General features: G+C 32.7%; 1 protein-coding gene across 1 annotated transcript in view; it reads right to left on the bottom strand.

Annotated features, from left to right (window-relative positions):
• Impg2 (interphotoreceptor matrix proteoglycan 2) overlaps nt 1-14204 on the bottom strand; it is an 82132-nt gene extending 67928 nt beyond the window's left edge. Inside the window, exons 1-2 of the mRNA XM_076867031.2 lie at nt 14120-14204; nt 13423-13671 (exon numbers count right to left, since the gene is read on the bottom strand). Of these exons, the coding sequence (XP_076723146.2) occupies nt 13423-13671; nt 14120-14204 (334 nt within the window). The remainder of the gene's footprint in view (nt 1-13422; nt 13672-14119) is intronic.
• Between the last annotated feature and the right edge of the window lie 4746 nt (nt 14205-18950).

Below are 18950 nucleotides of genomic sequence, written 5' to 3'. Positions count from 1 at the left end.
GTAAAAGATAGAGATCCAGAGGAAGAATCAATCAGAAATCCTCAAAATAAAGGAGTCAATAAACCAAATTAAAAAGTCAATGGAAAGCATTACTAAAAGACTGGATGCTTGGAAGACAGACTTTCAGGCAATGAAGACAAAGTGTGTGTGTGTGCGCGCGCACGCACATGTTTTGATGGAGCTATAATTATGATTCCTTCTCTTGACTCCAGAGTGGTTAGGAATAGCTCAATGGACAAGGGAAATGAGAGAGTAAGGGAGAGAGAAAGTGAAAAGAAGGGAGTAGTGGGTAGGAGATAGAGAAAGATGTGAAATAAATGCCGAAGGAGGGTTATGAACTGTAGTTGTTTAGTTTGAGTTATAATCTTGAAAATAAAGTTGACCATGAAGAAAAGATGTTAAGAGATCCTGAACAGAATTTTTAAGAAATATGGAAAATATCAAAAGGTCAAATAAAAGATTCGTAGGAATAGTTACAGGCTCTAAAGTACAAACTAAAGGAATGTGCAATCTTTTCAATGAAATAATATCAGAAAATTTCAAAAAATTTAAGAATGAAATGGAAAATCAAATACAGGACTCCAAATATACAAAATTATAACAGACCCACTCCAAGGCACATTATTATGAAAATGCCTAACATACAGAATAATGATAGAATTTTGAAAGCTGCTAGAGAAAAACAACTTGTCACAATTAGAGGATCTAAATCCATTAGATGATCTATTAGAGGATCTGAATCCTCTAATTGTTGTCACAATTTGGATCTCAGCTGATTTTCGAACCCAAACCCTAAAAGTTAGGAGGTCTTGGAAAAATATACACCAATCTCTGAAAGAAAATGGATGCCACCCAAGAATACTATATCCAGCAAAATTAAGCTTCAGATTTGAAGATGAAATAAAAACCTTCCATGAAAAACAAAAGTTAAAAGAATTCACAACTAAAAAGCCTGTATTACAAAACATATGATATGGAGAATAAAAATAAAAACCACCAAAAATATACTAAAAGGATATTCAAGCTAATGAAAATCTAATTCAACTTAAATATGTCAATAAATCAAATTGACAGGGAATAAAAACCATCTCTTGATAATAATACTAAATGTTATTAGACTAAGCTCATTAATCAAATGACATATGCTGGCAGACTGGATTAAAAACAAACAAGAATCAACAATATGCTGTCTCCAAGAGACTCAACTCATAGGCAAAGATATCACAGACTGAAGGTAAAAGGATGGGAAGAAAACATCACTTAATATGGATTGCATAAACAAGTAGGAGTTTCTATTTTCATATCAGATAAAGTTGACTTCAACCCAAAGTTAATCAGAAGAGACAAAGAAGGTTACTTCATAATGCATAAGAGAATCAGACAACAACTAGAAATAATAATCATAATGAAATATCTGAGTATAAACACACCCTTCTCAATATCAAGAATCAAATAAGCCAAGACACACCTCTCTCATCACTAGGTAAATCTTCTAAACAAAAATTTAATAAAAAAGCTACGTAACTAAAAAAATTAATTAATAATTATTTAGACTGAACAGACATATATAGAATATTTCATTCAGTGGCTGAATACACTTTCTTTTCGGCAGCACATAGAACAATTTCTAATATAGACCACATTTTAGGACACAAGGCAACTCTTAGAAAATACAAAAAAAAAAAAAAATAGCTGGGCACAGTGGTACACACCTGTAATTCCAGTGGCTGGGGTGGCTGAGACAGGAGGAGTGTGAGTTCAAAGCCAGCCTCAGCAATGTAATAAGGCCCGGAGCAATTTAATAAGACCCTGTCTCTAAATCAAATATAAAAGAAAATACAAGAAAAACAGAGATAATACACTGAATTCTTTCAGATCACAATGTAATAAAATTAGAAATCTATTATTAGAAGAAAAAATTACTCTAACACCTGGAGACTAAATAATGTGCTATTGAATGACCAATGGATAGCAGAAGAATCAGGGGTGGAATAAAAAAGTACTTAGAGGTAAATGAGAATAATGATACAACATATCAAAATCTCAGGACACTATGAAGGCAGTTCTAAGAGGAAAGTTCATAGCTTTGAGCTCATTCATTAAAAGAACAGAAAGTCACCAAATAAATAATCTACCATTATATCTCAAAGCTATAGAAAAAGAAGGATAAATCAATACCAAATTACTAAAAGACAGGAAATAATTAAATTAGACCCAAAATTGAAATTGAAATTGAAAAAAACAACCAAACAAAAAGTTGTTTCTTTGAAAATAAATAAATAAAATTGATAAACCCTTAGCACCAAGCTAATCCCCCGCCCAAAAAAAGAGAGGAAAAACTCAAATTATTAAATTTGTGATGAAAATGAAAATATCACCATGGAAACTACTGAAATACAGACAATAATAAGGAATTATTTTGAAAATTTATACTTCAATAAATTAGAACATCTAGAAGACATTGACAAATTTCTAAGGAGGTATGACCTATCCAAGTTGAATCAGGAGGATATAGAAAATATAAACAGATCAATTTCAAGTGATGAAATTGAAGATGCCATCAAAATCCTATCAACAAAGAAAATCCCAGAACCACACAGATTCTCAGCCGTTATACCAGACCTTCAAAGAAGAACTAACACCAATCTTTCTCAAATTATTTCACAAAGTAGAAAAGGAGGGAACCCTTCAAAATTCATTCCATGAAGCTACTAATACCCTGAGGAAAAAAAGACAAAGAAAAGAAATAAAACTATATACCAATAATCTTGATGAACATAGATGCAATATTCTTAATAAAACACTGGCAAATTGCATAGAAAAGGACATTAAGAAGATAGTGCACCATGATTAAGCGGGGTTCATCCCAGGGATGCAAGATCAGTTCAACATACAGAAATCAATAAATATAATTGACCACATCAATTATACTTAAAGAAAAGAACCACATGATTATCAATAAAAGCAGAAAAAGCATTTGACAAAATACAGCATTTGTTCATGTTTTAAAAACTAGAGATAGTAGGAATATATCTTGACATTGTAAAAGCCTTAAACAACAAACCAAGGCCAACATCTTTCTGAATGGAAAAAACTGAAAGCACTCCCTCTAAAAACCTGGAACAAGACAGGATACCCTCTTTTACCACTTCTATTCAACCTAGTCCTTAAAATTCTAGCCTGAGCAATTAGGCAAAAGAAAGAAATTAAAGAGATATGAATAGGAAAAGAAGAGCTCAAACTATTTGTTTGCTGACAACATGACCCATATTTAGAAGATCCAGAAAATGTGGGGGAACTCATAAATGAATTTAGCAAAGTAGCAGAATCAACACCCATAAATCAACTGCATTCCTATACAGCAATGATGAAAAAGCTCAAAGAGAAATTAGGAAAACTATCTCATTAACAATAGCCTCAAAACAAATAAACAAACAAACTTGAGAATCAATCTAACAAAAGAGGTAAAGGATATCTACAATGAAAACTATAGAAAACTAAAGAAGGAATTGAAGGGCTGGGGATTTAGCTTAGTTGGTAAAGTGCTTGCCTCACATGCACAAGGCCATGGGTTCAATCCCCAGAACCACCAAAAAAAAAAAAAAAAAAAATGAAACCACCATTTGATCCAGCTCTCCAATTCTTGGTCTATACACAAAGGACTTAAAATCAGTATACTATAGTGACCCAGCCACATCAATGTTCATAATAGCTCAATTCACAATAGCTAAATTGTGGAAGCAACCTAGATGCCCTTCAACAGATGAATGGATAAAGAAACTGTGGTACATATATGCAATGGAATATTACTCAGAATTTAAAGAGAACAAAATTATGGCATTTGCAGGTAAATGGATGGAGTTGGAGACTATCATGCTAAGTGAAGAAAGCCAATCCCAAAAAAACAAAATCTGAATGTTCTCTCTGATAAGATGATGATGATGATCCATAATGGTGGGGGTGGGGCACAGGGGCATGGAGGCAGGAACAATGGTGGAATGAGATGAACATCACTACCCTAGGTACATGTAGGACTGAACATGTGGTGTGACTGTACATCATATACAATCAGAGAAATGAAAAGTCATGTTCCAAAATATATTCTGTTGTTGTGTATAACTACTTAGAACTAATTTTTTAAAAGCTAAAAAAATTAAAAGGAAGGAATTGAAGAAGACCTTAAAGATGGAAAAATCTCCCATGCCCTTTAATAGGCAAAAGTAAAATTCTCAAAATTGCCATAGTACCAAAATCGCTATGCAGAATTAATGCAATTCATATTAAAATTCCAATGACATCCTTTGTAGAAATAGAACAACCAGTCATGAAATTCATTTGGAAAGCTAAGTGGCCCAGAATAGCCAAATCAATCCTTAGTGAAAAAAGCAGAGCAGGAAGCATCACAACACTAGATCTTAAATTATACTACAGAGCTACAGTAACAAAAACAGCAGGGTCAGCACTAAAACCGGCAGCAAGATCAATGAAATAGAATAAAAGAGACACAAACCCATATAAACAGGATATATCTCAAATTAGACTAGACAAAGGTGCCAAAAACATACATTGGAGAAAAGACAGTCTCTTCCAAAATGGTGCTGGGAAAACTGGAAATCCTTATGTAGTAGAATGAAGTTTAACTCCCTTACCCTGCACAAAACTCAACTCAAAGTGGCTCACAGTCATAATTATTAGACCAGAAACTCTACACCTACTAGAAGAAAATGTAGGCTCAACACTCCAATATATCAGTTTAGGAACCACTCAACAAGAATCCTAAAGTGCAAGAAGTAAAATTTAAAAATCAATAAATGAAATGGTATCAAATTAAAAATTTTCTTCACAGCAAAGGAAACAATCAAAGAGTGTGATGTGAGAGCCTACAGAACAGGAGAAAATCTTTGCCACCTACACCTTGAATAAGGTGTTAATTTCCAGGATATGCAAATAACTCAAAAAGCTTAACACCAATAAAACAAAAAACCCAATCAATAAATGGGCGAAGGTACTAATAATATGCTTCTCAAAAGAAAAAACATGAACAGTGTTATGGTTTAGAGATGGTGTCCCCCAAAAGCTCATGTTATACTATGGAAGAAGGTTCAGAGGACAAATGATTGGGTTGTGTGAGTCTTAACCCAATCAGCAAATTAATCCTGATTAATCTAATCAGTGAATTAATCCCCTGATATGGATTAACTTAGTGGTAACTGAAGTGGTAGAGTGTGGTTGGAGGAGGTGGGAATTGGGGGCATGGTATCGGGTTATATATTTGTATCTGGCAAATAGAAACTTCTCTCTTTGCTTCCTGACAATCATGTGAGCTGTTTCCCTCTGCCACATTCTTCTGCCACGATGTTCTGCCTCTCCTCGAGTCCCACGGAATGAAGCCAGCCTTCTATGGACTCTGACCTCTGAAACCGCGAGCCCTCAAAAGAACTTTTCTTCCCTAAAATTGTTCTGGCCAGATCTTTTAGTCATAGCAGTGAAAAAGCTGACTAAAACAGTCAACAAATACATGAAAAAAATGTTCAACATCTCTAGCAATTAGAGAAATGCAAAGTAAAATTACATTGAGATTTCACTTCACTCCAACCAGAATGGCTATTATCAAGGATATAAGTAACCATAAATATTGGCAAAGATGTGGGGGAAAAGGTACACTCATACATTGCTGGTGGGAATGAAAAGTGGTGAAACCACTATGGAAAGCAGAACAGAGATTCTTCCAAAAAAACGAAAAATGGAATCACCATTTAACCCAGTTATACCACTCCTCAGCGTGTATTCAAGGGATTTAAAATCAGCATGCTACAGTGATGCAGCTACATTAATATGATAGCAGCACATTTCACAATAGCTAAGTTATGGAACCAACCCAAATGCCCATCAATAGATGGATAAAGAAATTGTGGTAGGACTGGGGTTTTGGCTCAGTGGTAGAGCACTGGCCTAGCATATGTAAGGCACTGGGTTCGATCCTCAGCACCTCAAAAAATAAGTAAATAAATAAAATAAAGGTATTGTGTCCATATACAATACACACACACACACACACACACACACACACACACACACACATACACACACATACACAGACACCCACACCATGGAATATTACTCAGCCATAAAGAAGAATGACTTTATGACATTCACCAGTAAATGTATGGAGGATCTGGAGACTATCACACTAAGTGAAATAAGTCAATACCAAAAAACCAAAGGTCAAATGTTCTGTCTGTTATATAGATGCTAACCCAAAACCAGGGATGGTGAGGGGAAGAAGTTCAGTGGATTAGACAAAGGAGAATGAAGGGAAGGGAAGGAATAGGAATGACAGTGGAATGACTCTGATATAACTTTCCCATGTACATATATGAACATACCACAGTGAATCTAAAAAGAGAGAGAGAGAGAGAGAGAGAGAATTCATTACTATTGGAAATTATTTATATATTTATTATTTCATTATTTTGTATCCTTACCCATACTGGATTTAAATTAATAAAAATAAGTTTTATTAGATTTTTTTAAAAAATTCAAACAAAAGTTAAGTATATACCAAAAGATAATGCAAAGGTAAACATCTAGATCAGTAAAAACAAAAACAAAAAAAAGTGAATGCCTATAACATCTGGTTCTGAAATGAAGTGATTCAGAGAAATTATTTAAAAAATTGTTAGATGAAATAATTATATATCCATAGGGAAAGAAGAAAATTAATCTCAACCTTTACTTCATACTTTAAATGTAAAAATATTGAAATATGACAGCTAAAACTATAAAATTTCTAAAAGAAAATATGGAAGAATATCTGCATGTCTTGGGGATATGCAGAAGTTTCACAGGATACAGAAAACAACAATTATTTTAAAATGATAAATTAGAATTTATCAAACTGTGAAGTCTCCCCTTATCAAAAGATACTATTAGGGCTGGGGTTGTGGCTCAGTGTCTTAGAACCCAAGTTCAATCCCCAGTACTGAAAAAAAAAAAAAAAAGATGCTATTAGTATAAATTAATAGGCAAGCTATACATGGAGGATAATATTCAAAATAGATATATCTAATACAGAATTGATATTTGGGATATTTCTAAAATTGCTACAATTCCCTAATTAAAAAACAAATAATGCATTTTTTGTATTTATTTTTTTAGTTGTAGTTGGACACAATATCTTTATTTCACTTATTTATTTTTATGTGGTACTGAGGATGAAACCCAGGGTCTCACACGTGTGAGGTGAGTGCTCTACCACTGAGCTACAACCCCAGCCTCAAACAATGCAATTTTTAAAACAGACAAGGACTAAAACAGTCATTGCACAAAGGAAGAAATATAAAATAGCCAATGAGCATGTTAAAAAGTGTTCAACAGACTGGGGCTGTAGATCAGTGGTAGAGCATTTGCCTCGCATGCATGAGGCACTGGGTTTGATCCTCAGCACCCCATTAAAAAATAAATTAATAAACAGAGATATGTGTGTCTATTTACAACTAAAAAAAATTTAAGAAAAAAAAAGTGTTCACCATCATTCGTCTTTCAGAGAAAATTAAAGTCTCCATGTACAAACAAGAATGGTTGAAACTTTTTACATGGGCAATGTCAAAATTTAGCAGGAATTTAGAGCAAACATAGCCCTCATTTTTTTATAGAAATGTAAAATAGTACAACCACTTTGGAATAAATATTAAGAGTTTCTTTTATAACTAAATATACACCTAACTTCTGAGGATATGGTTCAACAAATGCCACATACTTCACTATTTGACCTATCACAACAAGGCCTCTTTAGAACACCATCCTTGCCAAAAAAAAAAAAAAAGTTTCATTAGCCTTTAGTTACTGCTCATGATAACCTTCTGTCTTAGAGAAGATAACCAATCTAAAAACGCTTCTCCTCTGACAGAGATAATCCCTGCCCTGGACTAGTAGAGAAAGGGAAAATGTAATGACAATATTCTGAAGAAGGAAATGCCAGCATTTAATCTGTCTTCAACACTACTGCTAGGTCTCAGGCTGGTTTCTTATCTAATACATATAAATCTAGAAATTCAGTAAGGAGCAGTCATTTTTTTAGGGCTGCTATATTTTCCTTTTGGAATTGTAAAGACCAAAGCATGTGGAACATTCAATTTTGGTTCATTAAGGCAAGAAAATGAAATAAAATGCAAACATATTAGAAAACATGAAAACTCTTCAGATAAAATAATCATCCATGGAGAAGACCCTAAGGAATACATGAAGAAGGTACTAAAACTAATAAGGGAGGTTAGCAAAGTTGCAGGATTAAAGATCAATATATGAAAATCAGTTATATTTCTACATACTAGCAGGGACCAATCAGAAATTAAAATTTTCCTGCAATCATAAACAATAGCAGGAAAAAAATGTGAAATCCTTAAAGACAAAATCTGATAAAATGTGCATGATCTATGCACTGAATAAAACATTAGTTATATACTCCTACCATTTAATCAATGACAATGTCATTTACTTAGGATCTACAATAACCCCAGAACTCTTAGCCAATATATCCTTAAAGACATTATTATTATTATTATTGTTATCATTATTATTATTATTAGTAGTAGTAGCAGTAGTAGTAGTAGTTATTCCTGTTTCAATAAAGAAAAAACAGAATTTTAAAAATAGAACAATTTTCCTAAAGACATAGAGCCAGCAAACCTGCAGATTAAATATTACATGGGGCATACATACACTAAAAAGATTGTCATTTACCTGAAATTCAAATTTAACTCAGTGCCCTGAATTTTTATTTGCTAAATCTGGCAACACTATGTGTGGGTCAGATATGGCCTTATCCATTGGGACTCTACCCCTAGCACAGTACATTTTAAATATATAGAACTATACCTAGCTTTTGAGTTTCAAGACCCTGCATATTTTCTCTGGAAAATACCAACTCATTCTTCAAAACTCAGTTCAACTGGCTTCTACTAACCCAGGCATGAATGTATATTCTCACATATGTCCTTCCCACATATACACCTTGTACATACTTTATTTCTGCATATTCTACACTGACTTTATTATTGTGGTTATTACAGTAACTGGCAGAATCATTATGAATTAAGGTTGCATGTGTGAATTAACAAATAAATGAACAAAAAAGAAAATATAAATAATTATAAAGCATTGTTGAGAAAAATTGAAAATATGAATATAAATTGAAAAATATATCATGTTCATACATCAGAAGACTCAATGTTCTTAAGAAGACAGGTTCCCAAATTGATCTTTAAACTTGCAATCACAATCAAAATCTCGGCAACCTTTTTTGTATAAATTAGAATATTGGTTTTATATTTATAAAAAGTACAAGGATTTTATATTTGTATAAAGTACAAAGGATCTAGCATAACCAATAAATCTAAAAAATAATAAAATAGAAGAATTTAACTATATGGTTTCCTTATTTTAATGTTTACAGTAATATATAATGGGAATTGGCTGGGTACAGTGGTGCACTCTATAATCCCAGCTGCTTGGAAGGCTGAGACAGGAGGATCACAAGTTCAAAGCCAGCCTCAGCTACAGCAAGGTGCTAAGAACTTCAGTGAGACCCTGTCTCTAAATAAAATACAAGCTAGTACTGGGGATGTGGCTCAGTGGTTGAATGCCCCTGAGTTCAGTCCCCGGTACCCAAAAGAAAAAAAAAAAATAATGGGAATCCATACAAAAGTAGACAAATAGATCAGTGGAACAAAATGAAGAATATAGAAATATATAGAAGTTTATGCAGAAGATTATATAGGTATACTAGCAAGAACAAATGATCTTTTTAGTAAATAATGCTAGAACAACTTACATGTATATACAAAAAATCAGCATTGATTCATATGTATCATATACATCATTAACTCAAAGTAGAATGTAGACTTAAATATACAGACCTAAAAATTTAAATTTCTATAGGAAAAAATAGGAGGAAACTTCATGATCTTGGGTTAAACAAACTTGGATCCAACACCAAAAACATAATCCTCCCCCAACCAAAAATGATAAATGGTACTTTATCAAAATTAAACTTCTGCTCCTCAAAAGATATCATTAAGAAAATAAAAAGTAAACATTAGGAAAAATGTGTGCAAAACATATATCAAAGAACGAGTACTCAGAATATATTAAGAATTGTTACAATTCAATAATAGCCTTCATTGCTTTTTGTTGGTGGTGGTGGTGGTGCTGGGATTGAACAAGGGATGCTCTACCACTGAGCTATATATCCTCAGTCTCTTTTATTTTTTATTTTCAGACAGATTCTTGCTAAATTGCTGAGGCTGGCCTCAAAACTAGGATCCTTTTGCCTTAGCCTCCCAAGTATCTACAGTCCAATATCTTAAATAGACAACATATTTGAATGCACTCTTCATATACAAAAAAAAGATATAAAAATGTGCTCTACCCATAAATAAAAACGTGGTCAAAACCATTCGTCATTAAGACAATGCAAATTAAAGCCACAAAAAAATACATGCATTAGAATGACTAACATTTAAAAAGACTGACAACAAGACTGGAGTTGTGGCTCAGTGGTAGAGCACTTGCCTCTCACTTATGAGGCCTTAGGTTGGATCCTCAGCACCTCATATAAATAAACATATAAAATAAAGGTTAAAAAGAAAAAAGACTGACACACACCAAGTGTTGAAAGGATGTAGAAAAACTAGAGATCTAAAACTGTGAGAATACGCAGTCATACTGGAAAGCAATTTGACAGTTTTTTTTTTTTTTTTTTAAGTTAAATAAATAGGGATGGGGTTGTGGCTCAGCAGTAGAGTGTTTGCCTAGCATGTGTGAGGCCCTGGGTTTGATCCTCAGCACCACATAAAAATAAATAAATAAAATAAAGGTATTGTGTCCAACTACAACTAAAAAATAAGTATTTTTTAAAAAGTTAAATAAATACCTGTCATGTGACCTAGCCATGCTACAATTACTCAATAGAAATGAAAACATGTTCAAACAAAAACTTGAATACAAATGGTCATAATAGCTTTCTTCATAATTGCTAATAACTAAAAACAGCCCAAATATCCCAAATTGGGGTGTGTTCACAAAATGGAATACTACTCAAAAATAAAAGATAGACTATTGCTACACAAAAGAATCATGGACTAATCTCAAAATAATTATACTGAGTAAAAAAGACAAAAAGAGCACATACTATTTTATTTATATGTGAAACTATAGAAATGCAAACTAATACATAAAGACAGACAGATAGATAGATACATAGATACATAGATAATAGATAATAGATAGATAGATAGCCTCAGTATTGGAAGAGATGCAGTTAAGGGAAGGAGGAATTAGAAAGGATCAAGAAGAATCATTAGAAGTAATAGAAAAGATAAATTCCTTATTTTAATTGTAGTGATGACTTCAAGAGTAAATATATTTGTCAAAACTAATCAAAGTTTACTTTAAATGCCTATAATCTATCAAAGCTGTCTTAAAAGTTTCAGCTGCAAATATGATTTTTAAAAAAGGAGACAATGACATTCGTTTCTAAGTACCCTATTCATTTGATTTTACTGAATATTAATCTAAATGCAATTGCTTTCTAATATGGAATATGCAAGTTTGTTGTTGTTCAAATTTGTTGCACCGACTAGCAATTGATGCCAAATTCTCTATTAAGGAAAAACTGGGCAAATAATTAGGACAAATTGAACAGTAGATATATCCCTCCCTTCAAGTTTCAAATATTTGACTTTAAGGCTATAATCCAAATTATCTCTTCAAAATCAAGACCTAGTTGAAATATTCATTTTCCCCAAATGAAAAACAAATGAAATATTGGGTTTTTTTTTTTTTTATCACGACAGTAACAGTTATATAAACTTGTTTTAATCTTGATGTGCTAGGCCAATCATTTTAGTTTTATGAAGTCTCTTTTCAATGACTTCATTCCTACCATATATATTTTAAAATCTATTATTCCAAGAATGACTTATTTTTCTTTTTGTTGGCTTCTTTTTCAATAGTATCTCTTGAATTTATAAAAACAAGAGCAAAACAACCACAAACTATTACTAGTTCCTTAAGTGACTGGTCCTTTTCTCTTCACTATTAACCAGCAGCTGAGATATCTAAATATGATAATCTATTTAAAAATAATACAAAATAAAAATTCAGATAGCACAAATCATTGTATTTCTAATTCACTTTCAGTTCCTTTATTCTCTTTCTATTCTCTTTGAAATTTCCCATTCCTGGTTATGTCCTATTTACAAAATGTCAGGTCAATGAATCTCATTTGAAAAGGAAAAGGAAAAGGGATGGAGATAAAGCTTAGTGATAGAGTGCTTGCTTAGCATGCATGAGTCCCTGAGTTTGATATGGTTCTATAAAAAAGAACAACAAAGTAAAAGAAAAGCATATTACTTATTAATTTTTGATGGTCCCCAAATACAATGAAGAAATATAAATATACTAAAAAAAAGAGCTGCTATACATTTTACCAATTTACAAACAAAAACATCAAATATACATAATATCTGATACTAAATTTCTCTTTTATTTTATTAATGTGGTATGGAAAATAAGGACAAAGAAGAGAAAAATAATTTGATAATAGTAGCTCAGACAGAGGCTCATCTAACCTAGTGCCTGGAAGATAGCAAATGCTTACTAAACATTTGTTATAAAAATGAATGAATGCATGCCTGAACAAGCCTGATTTCATTATCATTTCATCATTTATCTCCACTTTAGCTTACTAACATTGCTTCCATATTATGGCTTTTTATTGGCTGTTGAACAGCAAAAAGCAGAGCATGGAAATCCTCCAAAGGACTAAGAGACATAGTAAGGTCAACTAAGCAATGTTAGTAAATGTAAGAAAGAGAGTGAATTCACATGACAAAAAGGCATAAGTTCAAGGCTCATACTGTTTTAAAAAAATAAAATAAAATCCAACTTATCATGCTTTAGGGACCATGAGAAGTGCTATCATTTCAGACATAAAAATTTTTATATGTCCTAACTAAACAGCAATCTGTGGAATGTCTAAACTACAAAATAAACTGATTATATTTTCATCAATAGGGAGGCAGGTGAGTATACCTTGGCAAATATAATCTGTGAGTGTATTTAGGTAAATTATTGTAATGGAGAGAAGCAAAATTAATTCCTCCAGCAATACAAACCGGTATTCTTGAAGTGCTTAAAAGATTTAAAACTTTTCATATTTCAGAGTGACGTAAATTTCCCTCTCAAATCATATTACTACTATATTCTTAGCTAGTTCTTTGCTCATAGCAAATAGATAATATTTGGCTCAGTTTTGTCTAAATTATCACAAGTTTTGACTTACAATGTGATACTAATCAATGTAATGGAATAATGTTTGAATTTCTTTATGGGATCCCAAGGATTAGGATGTTTTCTTACCTCGAACTCTAAAATACTTCACATGGTTTGCCACAGCCTCTGTCACACTTTCATTTGGGCAGATTTTTACTCCATTAGGAAACAAAATAGATCGCCGCCTTCTAAGGAACCAAGGTCTTTCAGCTTCTCTGTGGTCCAGAAGCTGCTTCTTCTCAGTAGGTAGAGAACGGTCTGTAGATTCTTTGGGCAGGAGAAAAGAAACTGCACTCTTGGTTTCTTGAATCTCTTCAAAAAACAAGTAGGTTTGTACTATAGAGTGAAAGCACAATCAAGGCGTTTGATGAGGCATAAGATAGGGCAAAAAAGGCAACTAAAAACAAAACTGACACTTGTGCCACATTTGGATTTTGAAATTGATACTCAGATTATAGACAGGCTTGCATGTCTAAGAAGGAAAGAAGTGAAGTTTTCAATATTTTCCATTTAATTTCTATTCCTTTACTCTAAGATTGTTATTGAAATCAAGTATATATCCAATTGCAACACAAGAAATAAGGGGAAGTGGGACTGAGCCAGGAATTAGTAATCAAGAGGAAGACTCAAGTTACTGCAGATATTTTAGAATATTTTAAATAAAGAAATATCAAAGACTATTTAATAGAGTACTATTTATTCAATTTCAATCACATCAAATAATGCTATTTTTAAGAAAATATACTACAGCTATGTAGATAAAACAAACAGACTTTTAAATTACCTGTTAATGATGGAAGGTTTCCTTCTATCAGAACAAATATCAAAACACCCAGAGAAATCTTCCCAAAAAGAGGAAACATAATCATTTGAGCCAAAATCAAAGAAATAAAAAGAGGGCAAAATCCTTAATTGAGCATACAAAGCCTTGAAAATTCCAGTAACAAATTGTTACAGGAAAGGTCCAAGATTTAAAAGTTCGTGTTTGAGAATGGACAACCACTCCAAAATCATTATAAATTAGTGTGAATAAAATGGTGTCTTCTCAAAGTAGCTCTCACTTCTTTTCTGAAATAACCAGCATGCTATGAAAGCAGACGAGATAAGCTAATTAGAACAGATGGGGAGAGACAATTTCTTTATTCTAATCTAGGTAGCTAAGCTCTTTACTAACACTCTCCTTGCTTTTAACAAGTGGTTCATTTACAAACAATTCATGTATAATTCACTGACTTTTCCAACTTTTCTGAATCCACCAGTCAAATTTGATAGATCCATACATTCTGAGTTCTCCTAGGATTTAGGATGTGTAAGCATAAAAATGCCCAGACTATCTATACCTACCTGCTTCAATAATATACATAACTATATAAAAAACAATCATTAGTTTTTGTCAGAAAGCTATTATCTTGTAAATTTGCCTTTTTAATATAAAATCTGGAAATCATTCACTGTAACCACAGTCTTCTTCCTTATGCATAAGATGGAATAGTAACAGTAAAGCAAACTACTGGTAGAGCTGCTGTGATGGATTAAACTAATTAACTAATTTAATCCTCACAACATTGCTTAGAATAGTGCCCAACACACAGTAATCACTTAACATAAATGAGAGCTGTGAAGATATCTTTGTTTAATTTGCTATTGAATGTGAGGCCCAGGGTTTTTATCTACATGAAGAACTCTTAACCAAGAAAGGATATCCTCTACTAGGAAGGAATCAGATAAAATGTATTAGAACAGTTGTTTTTATCATATAAATCTAGTAGAAGTCAATTAAGTTTGTTGAAATTCCTGTGGAAGCTAAGATTTAATATCAAATAACAATTTACATTTTACTTTATGTATCTCTGGGAGTTCTCTGGGGAAAAACATGTTTGTAATGATATAGAGAACATTTCTCTTAAAAATCTTTTACTAGCTAAGTCATCTTCAATGTTATTTTATGCATTAGGAAAATAGACTAGTTAATATTTCAGTATTTCAAGCATGTTTTTTCAAGATAGTCTCAAACCATATTTTCTTCTTTTATAAAGTTTAAAAAATATAAATAACCATTGAACACATGTGCATCATTGACCCTATAAAATATCAGTAAATTTATAAGAAATTTATTTGCCAAACTGTGTGAGGAGGAATAAAAAGCTGAAAATTACATTAACTCAGCACAATTTTAAAGTCTTAAGGAATATTTTATGTTGACAATTCAGAACAAGAGAAACATTCAGATAACAAGTATTATTAATGGGAAATTATTATTTTTGATGGCCTACTCCAAAAAGCTAAAAAAAAAAAATCTTGAGAATCACAACAATTTGGAAACATTTCTGTGCTTATGTTCAGAAAACCTGGGCTCAAACCCTGGATTTACCACTTAATATTTGATTTTGTCAATCACCTAAGATATTTGAGCTGGTTTTTCCACCCAAAAAATTAGGTATGATGATCTTTGCCTGTGTCATGGGGTTGCTGGTTAAGAATTAAGAAATATGAAAATTCTTTGGGAACTAATGCATGGTATATTCATTGTATTACAAGTGTTCATAAAGTCTAAAGATTTCAAGCTTTGCAGTTCTCCTTTGTTTAAGCTCCAGGACAGAAAAGAAAAAAAAATTTTCCCCTAAATTATATTCCAAGTAGAGAATTTTAGAACTTAAAAAGATCTGTTATATTATCTGCTACAAAACATAATTTATAGTTTCAAAACCTATACCTTTTAAAAAAATAAAAGTATTAAAAATTCTGTAGCCTGTTCATTTGTTTCTAAATAAATTCATCATTTTATAAATTCCATTTAACTTAACATTTGCTGTAATTATAACTTTTAATCATAGCATTCTTAGAATAACTGTATCTATGAGACAGAGTAGTAGGTGGTGACTGCCATAAATTTACACATGAGATTGCCAAAAGTTAAGATTAACTCCAATTGGGAAAAGTAGAGGGAATTTATCAGAAAAGATAATGTTTAAGCTGGGGCTTGAATAGACTAGTTGGTATTTCAGTGAGAAGATATGGTTGTGGTTAGTATTAAGAATTGAGTTAGGAAAGAAATTCTTGGTCATGATCAATAGGTGGAAAAGTGTACTGTTAATACAAAAAAATTAAGATACTTGCTGCAGCAGGATAGGAACATATGGCAAACAGATTGAGAATGAAGCTAACTGTGGTAGCTTAAAAGCTTTACCAAGAATTTTGGATTTTCACCTAAAGATGAAACAGATTTTCTCTCCAGTATTTAAATGCTCAGAAAAAAAAATATTTATTGCATTTACATTTAAGGAAATTCTTTATAGGAAATATTTCAAAATCTCATATGAAAGTCTTTAAATCTTGTTATGCATCAAGAAATGTCCCAAGCACACACCTATAATTCCAATGAAGCAGGAAAATTGCCAAGTTCAGAGTCAGACTCAGCAACTTTTGCTGGCCCTGTCTCAAAGTAAAAATGGGGCTGGGAATGTGGCTCAGTGGTTAAGTGCCTCTGGGTTCAATCTCAGTACCAAAGGGTGAGGGAGTCCCCAAATCACCAACATACTGGAAACTGAGCACCAGAGAGGAGTTCCAAATTGCTTCATCCATACCTAATTCCAAATCTGTTGAGGATCATTTATTGAGTGCTTACTTAATTTTCTAAATAAAGAAAATCAAAATGTTTCCAGTCTTTAAGGAGGTTATAGAACACAAAGACTAACGTGTATAAATAGTGTAATAAAAGAGATGTAATACATATACAAATTACTATGAGGATGCAGGAGAGAATGAATTATTCTGCTTGAACAGATGTGGGAGTGGTGACATTAGAAGGTTTTTTGTTTTTGTTTTTTTTGATACTGGGATTAAACTCGGGGGCACTCAGCCACTGAGTCATATCCCCAGCCCTATTTTGTATTTTATTTAGAGACAGGGTTTCACTGAGTTGCTTAGCACCTCGTTGTTGCTAAGGCTGGCTTTGAACTCACAATCCTCCTGTCTCAGCCTCCCTAGCCTCTAGGATTACAGGCTCCACCATGCCCAGCTATAGTGAGTTTTTGAAGGAAACAAAAACAAACAAAAAAAAAGTTCACAAGAAGTAGTGAAAGGGTGTACTAGGAAAAGGAAATAGCATATGCAAGGCCTGCAGGCATAAATACAATGTCACAATACCAATTCCAGAGGACCATCTATGGTTTGGGCTTTAAAATTCACAGTCATGGAACAACAGTCCATAATCCCACTTCATTTTCATTTTGTAGAAGAACACAAAACACTGTCTTTATAGAAGTATTGACTGATTTCTCCAATCCCCAGAAGGGTTGTACTCAGTTTTAACAGAAGAGACCACCCAGACCACAGCAGCAGAAGCCTAATACACATAGAACCATGTCTTAACAGCCCATGGGAAAACCTCTCAAACTTCCTCAAGAATAAACTCAATGGACTGGGGCTGTAGCTCAGTGGCAGAGCACCTGCCTAGCACATGTGAGGCACTGGGTTCGATCCTTAGCTCCACATAAGTAAAATAAAGGCATTCTATCCATCTACAACTACAAAAAGAATTTCTTAAAAAAGAATAAGTTATAGAGAGAAGTACTTAGAGCATGAATAAATAATTCTGCATAACTAAAAGTAGAAGACAATGGAAAGATCAGGATAGAATACAGGCTGGAACAAAATAGGATGGGCTCTATATGATGAGCATAGAACTTTTTTTTCTTGACATAAGAAGAAAAAAAGCTAATTTTAAGAGGTATTAAGCTTTTACAAAGTCCTATTCCAGTGATTAGATATGACTTTAAAAAAGGCCTTTTTGTTTAATCCCAATCTTTGTAAATTAATAGTATAATATTTACAAATGATTTCTCTGGTCACTAACAACCCTTTTCACTACTTCTTTATCTCCCCTCATTCACATTCACCCACACACACGAATCCATATATATACACACACACTATAAACTGAACAACTCCTCCCCAATCCCCACCAAGTTCCCAAAGACACTCCATTGTTCTTACCAGAGAATATTTAAATTATTTGTATGTCCATAAATTACTCAGGAATAAGAGCATTTCTTTTTCAAAGAATTTAAAAAGTTTATTTTTTGTGCTTAGCAAAATGTTGGCTAATAGTAGTTACAGGTTGAATATCCCTATTTGAAATGTCTGGGAGCAGAAGTACTTTGAATTTTGGATTTTGGAACATTTGTAGACCCTTGATATATCTTGGGGATGAGACACAAGTCTAAACATAAAATTTATTTTTATTTCATACACATATATGCTGAGGTAATTTCACACAATATTTTTAGTGTACCTGTGTTTTGACTGTGAACCATCCATCACATGAGGTCACGTGTGGAATTTTCCATTTGTAGCATTACATTGGTACTTGAAAAACTTTAGATTCTGGAACAACTGGATTTTAAATTTTTGGAACATTTTTCCTATCTGATTAGGGATGCTCAACCTGTACTAAAAAATTTCCCTGAACTGACATTCAAATTAAGTATATACTTATTAATGTTGGGAGAAAAATTAATGTAAGCAGCAGTTACATGGTATGCTCAGGACATCATGCATTTAGAAATTTATTTATAACAATGGCTTGTGCTTCTTTAGAAAAAATTACAACTCAA

Source organism: Callospermophilus lateralis, chromosome 10 (genome assembly GCF_048772815.1).
Source record: "Callospermophilus lateralis isolate mCalLat2 chromosome 10, mCalLat2.hap1, whole genome shotgun sequence".
NCBI lineage: Eukaryota > Metazoa > Chordata > Mammalia > Rodentia > Sciuridae > Callospermophilus > Callospermophilus lateralis.
Note: the sequence above shows the minus strand (reverse complement) of the source record. Positions and strands in the feature narration are given on the sequence as shown.